The following is an 8008-nucleotide window of genomic DNA, read 5'->3' as shown; positions in this document are numbered from 1 at the left end:
GTAGAAATTAAATAGATTCATTTATTTAGCAAGGAGGGAAATAAAACTCTGTTGAAATTACAGTAACGTATGATAAAGAGGTTTTGATTAAAAAAAATCACACTTCTGGTTAATAAAATAAAAATTTACTGTATTTAAAACCTTCATTTGGTAATTTTTGCTTTCGATATAATCAAAAAAAAGTATCGCATATACCAGATTTTATTTCATTACCCCCTCCAAAGCGCTTAGTCAAAAATTACCGTGTTTATGGTCATGTCGTGGCAGTTTATGGTCATGTCATGGCCATATGAGACATGATCTGTTTAATTATATTTTCTTAGTTTAACCATGCATTTTTCGTATTGTGAGGAAAAACTAAACTGTTTGACGGGTATAAAAAATATGTGTGAGTAGGTCTGGGATCAGTTTTTAAGCATTTCGTTTTTGAAAATGCATTTATTATTTTAAGTTTTTTAAAATGATGAACCACACAAAGGCTCTTCCTAAATTTCTCATAAATCTTGTATAAATCCTAATTTAAAAAGAAAAAAAACACATTGATTTCTCAAAATTTTCGTATTAAAAATAATATTATGTTTCAATACTAATAGTTTTTACATTAGTTTGATTAAAAATATTCATGTTCAGCATTTTTTTAACATAAATCTTTAAAAAAAACGAAAATTTCTCAATTTAAATTTATTGTATAGCTCATACATTTTAATTACTTTTTATGAAAAATAAAATCTAAAACAGTTTAAATAATCAATTTAAGCAAATACACTGAAAGATAAAAAAAACTTTTTATATACCAAATAAATATTACAAATTTTAACATGTTATTTTAAATTGGTTTTGAGATGTATCTTTTTTATGTCAGAAAAACGATAATTCAGAACATTCAGTATGACTTCCGAATAGGAGAAAAAAATTAAATGAAAAGTCATATTTCGCACTTACTTTAAAAATAAGTTTCTATTGCTACTTGAAAGATGCTTAATTGCATTATTACAAATTAATTGGATTAAAAAAGTTCTTTACTTTAAATTTTTGCTCTTGGATGGATTAACTTAAGGCAATAGTAATGTAATTAACATAATACTTATTCTACAGCTGTGCAGTAAAACCTAAATCGGGAGAATATTTAAATAAATTTTCTTTTTTAAACTAAAAGAGTTTATTGAATTATTAGAAGAAATAGTTTCTTTTTAGAATCAATTCCAGTGTACAGTGTGAGCAAAAAAACGGGCCACTCGAAAAAACCTTTGGCCTAATAATTGGATTTTCCTTTTCTAGGACTCAATCTTAATTGCTTTAAAGGGTGACCTCAAATATGCTAGCTAATAAGTTCAGATAATATTTTGAGTTACGAAATCAGACACAAAAACTTATTCTCTCCGAATAAACATACACTTTTTTCAACGGATTCAGATTTCTTACCCCCCGCCAAGATATAGGGGGAGCCGTAATTTGGAATATATGTCCCAATTGTTTGGTCAGGATAGCGAGTCAAAGTTTGGACCCCTTAATGTTAATTTTACGTTTTGCGTATTTCGCTATGTCTCGAGAACTTCTTAAAAAACAGCAATCAGGGAAGTTTTTCGAGAAGAAAACTTAACTAATTTTACTTTTTATGTACTTCATTATCTCTTAAGAACTTTTTAAGCGAATTGACTAAATTTTTTACTCAATTATAAAATTCTTTTATCCAAATATGCAAAAAATAACGTGTAGTAAATATTTAATATTTTTTTATTATTTTATTTAAAAATGGTCGAAAAAATTTTTAATTGCAAAGTAAACAATTTTTGCATCATTTTAAAATAGTAATTTTATGTAGCAAAGTACAAAATTTGATCGAAATCGGTCGAACAGCTTCTGAGAAATTGAATTTCAAATAACTCAGACGCTGAAAATTTGACCAATTTTGCTTAAATTTTGTATTTTGCTATATAAAATTACATTCTTCAAAATTATGCAAAAAATTATTTACTTTACAATTTCTTCGATCATTCTGAAATTAAATAATAAAAAATAATAAATATTTACTTATAGTTATTTTTTCAATGGATTTATCCTCGGATAAAGCACTTATATAATTATGCTGAAGCATTTTTCAATTTGCTTGAAAAGTTCTCGAGATATAGCAAATTACGCAAAAAGCAAAATTAACATTAAGGAATCCAAATTTTAGAGCGTTCTTCTTACCAAACTATTGGGACCATATTTCTCGAATCTCGGCTAACAGCAATATTTTGGGGGTCAAAAATCAAAACCCGTCTTGAAAAAAGGTATGTTTATTCATAGAAAGTGCGTTTTTCTGTCTGATTTCGTAACTTAATATATCGTCGGCTCTTAATAATTAGCATATTTGAGTTCACCTCCTCGAACCAATAAGACTGAGTACTAGAACATGAAAATTCGATCATTAAATCAAAAGTTATTCAGGGTGGTCCGTTTCTTTTTGAGGCACTGTACACCTCAGCATATTTCAATGTTATTTTCCCTTTATACTTACGAAACAACTGAGAAGTACTTTACTTTACCTTAGCTCTTTTGAAATATTCCATAAATGTAACCATAAAATATTATAAATTATATTATTAATATATTAATAATATTATTAATATATTTGAAATATTCCATAATAACCTAAATAATAACCTAATATTGTAAGATAAATTTTGAAAAATAACAAGAAAACTGTAATTATTCATTAAAACTTACTGAAATGAATCATTCATGAACTTGAATAATTAGTTTTAGTAAGTTTTAAACTTACTAAAATGAATTATTCAATTTACAATTTTTTTAAAGCTATGCAAACAGATGCAAATAATTTTCAAGAACGTGAAAAGGAAAGAGGAAATTTATTTTGAGTTAATTATCTGAAATTGTGAACTACGCAGTTGCCTTGTGATTACTTTCAGGAAAAAAATAATGATAATTTGAGATTATTTAAAAGTCAATAACACGCTTCTCGCCCTGATTTGACGATAATGTGATACGTATTAAGGGATAATTCTAAGTAGAATATGTATAAACCTTTTTTTATGAAAAAAAAAACAAGAATAAAAGGGATATTAGTGAAAATTAATAAAAGTAATCACAAATATATTGACACCTTTAAAATGAAGCTATTTTCACTGAGAAAAGAAGTGTTTTAAAAAGTATAAGAATATGGTAAAGCCCACTGTCTTTCTGGATCTGTAGAAAGACGGGAAATCTTTCGAAAGCGATTTGGTAATGATTTTGGTAAAATCAACAATAAAACATGGTTTTATAGTAAGTGCTAAGATTTGGTAAATGTGGTAAAATGTGATAATTTTATCATGGTACCTTAGAAAATGAGAAAAAATTATTTTACCAATTAAATTTACTTTTCAGATTTGTATTTTTTACTAAATGTCTTAGAATTAGAACTACAATTTTAAAAACCAGAATTTTTTGAAAAACCGTTGTGATATGGACAAGGAATTTGCCGATTGAATGGTTTTAATACTGTATAATTTGGTTTAATTAAACAGAATTACTATTTTTTACTAGAAATATTATTGATATAGGACGGTAATTTTACTAGAATGTTTTTTCTTCGTGTTGTCACAAACGATTCCATTCCTAATTAAAACCAATTTTTTGTACATGATCAAAAAAATATATATTTTTGTGAAAAAATATATATAAAAGTAATATTAATAAAAGACACAAATAAAATCGTTTTAATTTGTTATTTTCTAAACGGATCATAATTAAAAATTCACATATTAAAAAGTAATCATCAATTTTATCTTACTTGCAGCGAAAATTTCAATAAAACACGTATTTACTTCTTTTTTATATCATAACTCATTAAACTGTGCTATTTACTCACGAATTTTACTTCTTATCTGTGACAGATTAAAAATAATCTATAAACTAATATTGATGTATCTATATTTGACCCGCAAATTAAATACTAAAAATGGCTAAAAAAAATTTAAAATTTATAATCGGAAGTATAACATGAAATCTTTAAATAAAATTTACTATCAAGTCATATTCGTGTCGTGAAAAAAATGTCAAGAGCGATACTTTTATCTTTCCTTTCCAACTCAAAACAAACTCAAGGGGCATAGGGGGCGCTTTATTCTGGGATCAGACGACTTCATCGAACAGAAGATCCTCTTCCGCATCTCGGTGGAGCCAGATTTAGAGCAGAAATCATCCCGTCTCCATCCGAGTGACCCCTCTTCCGCGCATTTAACTCATAACCGTGTCTCTTTGACCACGTGGTCTTTTCATTCCGCGTCCTCAGTGAAACTCTAAGTATCAATGAGGTTCGTGGTGCTATTATCATTGGTGGCTTTCGCCATGGGACAAATGACCACTGACTCTCTGCCAGAGACAAGTTCGGCTTCGGAAAGTCCATCATCATCTTCGACATTGGAAACGACAACAGATGACAAGGTTGCCGCAACAACGACGACAATGTCGTCGACATCCCCCACAACCACATCGTCGACAACCACAACGACGACAGAACCACCTCAGACTTCGACAGAGTGGCAGGATATGGATGATTTGGAATCGCAAAAATTAGTCAATTTTGTCGTTTCTGAAATACAGAAATTAAAAATGGAACATAAAGAGTTAGATGATTGCCAGGAGTTGAACCTTTCTAGCGTTCTGAGTGGAAAGAAATTGGTAAGATTTATAAAAACTATTAAATTTTTTATGTATTTAAAGATAAATACTTTAATATCTGTGATGGTATAATTATTATCCTTTTTCTGGAATACGACATCATTTTTTTCACACACTAACATGTATTTACTAAATTCTAATTCTTTAAACTGATGCAATATACATTTTTGATAATGATGAAAAGTTATTTTGAAAAAAATTTTGAATCTAACTTTAAATCAAACTAGTTACTGAATCTAACTTTAAAGTCATAAAATTAAAAAAGGGATGCGTATAAATTAGAAGAAGTTATAATAAATAATTAATTGATAAAACTCTTATGTTAAATTACAGTTAACAGTGGTGCAAAAAAATAAATCACAGCATGTATTATGTTCTTTAACAGCATTGAATATGGTTTAAGATATAAACTGTTCCATTATCAATGTGATTAATGAATGTTTATAGAAACCTATACTAATTTCTAACCTGCATTAATAAGTTCATAGTGCCACTGCGCTATTTTATGTATTCAACTTTACGTTACATTGGATTTTGAATTTACGAAAATGCGTAGAATAAAGTTTAGGGAATGTTATGGAATAGAAAAAGGAATCTAGAATTATTAGCTCCTAAAATTGTAGTAAAAAATATCCGGCTGTCTGCTATGCAGCCTGTAGGAATGTAAATAAGAGGCCATTTTTATTTATGAACATGAATTTAATTTGAAATTCTAATTCATTTGAAAGTTAATCAATATTAAAAGCTTTTTTTTGGGAATTTTTTTACATTTCTTTGCTTTTAGTAATAACTATTTTTGCATTATTGTAGAAAACTTTATTTACCTTTCTGGAGATCTTAATTTTATATTTTCGTCTTTGAGTTTATGTCGAAATTAACAAAATAATAGAAAGATTAAATATTTCCAGATAAAACATCTTAATATTTATATTGTACTTTGAAAAAAAAGAAGAAAAAAACTATAAAAGTTTACTTTTTAACTAAAACCAAAACTGATTTCTACTTTAATTGTTAAAATGGCAAAATTACTATTATATATCATTAATAATTGGAATTACTTCTCCTACTTCCTTTTTATTTTATCAGAAATTTTGTTTTAGCAATTTTAATTCGTTCAAACATAGTCAATAACCTTTTTAATCTAGGACATCGTTCATATCGTAAGAATAAACATTTTAACGAAATGTGCTTACATAAAATTGAATGATTATATATTTTATTGACTAAATGATTATTGTCTTTCTCAAAAAAAAATGATTTAAAAATGATGAGCTATCATGGGGGTAGTAGACTTGAGTGAGCAACAGCTGAAGAGCTAAAAACTTTAAGTATATTGAATTTTTTAAGAATTTAAAAAAATAATATTAGTATTATTAGTATAATAATATTTTGTATAAACCTCATTAACTAATAGAAATTCCTCTCATCAATTTCATAATATGTCATGTTATCTGTATTCTTATGCTTAAAGTTTTTTTTTCAAAGACAACTAGATATTGTTTGGACCTAGGAAGTCGTTAATTTCTTACAGATTATTAACAATATGTTTTTTATATTCTGTGGAAAATATTGAGATTTACGAAAAAAATCCCAAATACGTAGCTATCATGATGTTGGCTGCATTTTATTTTAAAAATAATGTTTCGAAAATGTCGTAAGCTGTGCAATAGGAACAAAGTATGGGCAAAACTACCGAAATATGGTAACATTTACTGCATGTCCAGTTCTATGGGAACCCCCAAAAATTAGGAAATTTTAATCGAAGTGGTTTGATAATGATTTTGATAAAATTAACTATAAAATATGGTTAATAATATGGGATAAAATTTAGTAATTTTATTATGATACCTTAGAGCATGGCGTAAAAGCCATCTGTGTAATTAAATTTATTTCTCAATTTTATATATTTCTCCTAAATGTGTGTTAATGAGAGTTATAATTTTGTCAACCAGAATTTCCTGTAAACCACTATCATATTAGCGGAAAAATTACCAAATGAATGATTTCAATAACGTATATTTTAGTTTCATTAACAAAAATTAAGTTGTTTTTTTTTAAATTGGAAACTTTATTACTATACAAAACGTTAATTTTCCTAGAAGGTTTTCGCCGTGTGAGAAATTGATTATGTAATCCCTAAATTACAATTTAGTTATAATTTTCAGCATAGCATCATAACTATTTTGTAAAACATTCTCTGTACGGAATCAGTGCTATAATTAGATTAGTAATATTAGTTCATAAATGTGGGTATAAAATGTTGAAAACATTGACTTCTTACAGTGACTCTTTAATATGAAACTGAACAAAAACTTTAGATTGTTTATATTTAATTAGCATATTTTCCTTTGATCTTATGGAAAATTGAAGGAATTTGTATTCAAAAAGCATTTGTATTGATTGTACTTGTTATAAGAGGCTTCCCATATGTTGATTAAAAAAACAGTGCCCTAGTTTACAGTTAGAAAAATAGTATTGTAAGAGATTTTCACTCTTTTGCTCCATATTTGTCAAACGTAGATAATTGATATTTAACTTAAAATTTATTTTTTAATTCCATCTCTGTGCCAAAAAAATCTTGTACCATTTACAAATACATAGAATTTTTTTTTTATTTACATTCGTGAAAATATTTCACAAAATTTGAAATTTCTGTTTGTCCTTGATATGCAATTGTTTTACATCAAATTTAAAATGCACATTGAAAGCCTAGCACACACAAAATTGTACTAGGGCATTTAAAATAAAATTGAAAAAAAAATAAAGAAGAATTGAGTGCTTTATTGTACTGTAAACGTGTAAATATAATATATAAAGTGCACTAGCTCAACGTAACTGTATATTTTTCTCTCAATTCGTTAAAAGATTAAAGTTTATTTAGTTTTATATTAGAATAAACATCTGCGAGTTATTTTTTATCTCCAAGAAGAAACAAAACATGTCCAGGAAAAGACAAATATTTCTTTAAAATTCTTTTGTGAATCAAAAGAAAGGTTTCAGGAAGAATTAATGTAATTTCATTGTCCAAAAAGGCTCAAACTTGAATAAAAAAAAGCGTTGTTTCTTTATAGTGAAAAAGAACTATCACGACTCGTTAAATGAAAAAATTTCAACTGCATACAATGCTACAACGTTTGAATTAATTTTTTTCTTAGAAATGTACTATTAAAATTATGTGGTATTGTCATGCATTTAAGCTAAGAAAAATAATGAATTTTCTTTCCTTGAAATGTTTAAATAACACTCATGCACGGTCAGGTATCAAAAGAAAGTTTCAAACCACAGAAATTGAAGCGCATTTTTCCATCCTCTTTTAAACAATTAATACATTCTCTATTCCCTC

At 27.0% G+C, this 8008-nt stretch overlaps 1 protein-coding gene across 1 annotated transcript in view; it reads left to right on the top strand.

The window, feature by feature from the left end:
• Nucleotides 1-4146: 4146 nt before the first annotated feature.
• LOC107440234 (uncharacterized) overlaps nucleotides 4147-8008 on the top strand; it is a 70088-nt gene continuing 66226 nt past the window's right edge. The window contains exon 1 of the mRNA XM_016053102.3: nucleotides 4147-4665. Within this exon, the coding sequence (XP_015908588.1) occupies nucleotides 4294-4665 (372 nt within the window). The 5' untranslated portion in view covers nucleotides 4147-4293. The remainder of the gene's footprint in view (nucleotides 4666-8008) is intronic.

This window comes from Parasteatoda tepidariorum, chromosome 3 (genome assembly GCF_043381705.1).
Source record: "Parasteatoda tepidariorum isolate YZ-2023 chromosome 3, CAS_Ptep_4.0, whole genome shotgun sequence".
Lineage (NCBI taxonomy): Eukaryota > Metazoa > Arthropoda > Arachnida > Araneae > Theridiidae > Parasteatoda > Parasteatoda tepidariorum.
Note: the sequence above shows the minus strand (reverse complement) of the source record. Positions and strands in the feature narration are given on the sequence as shown.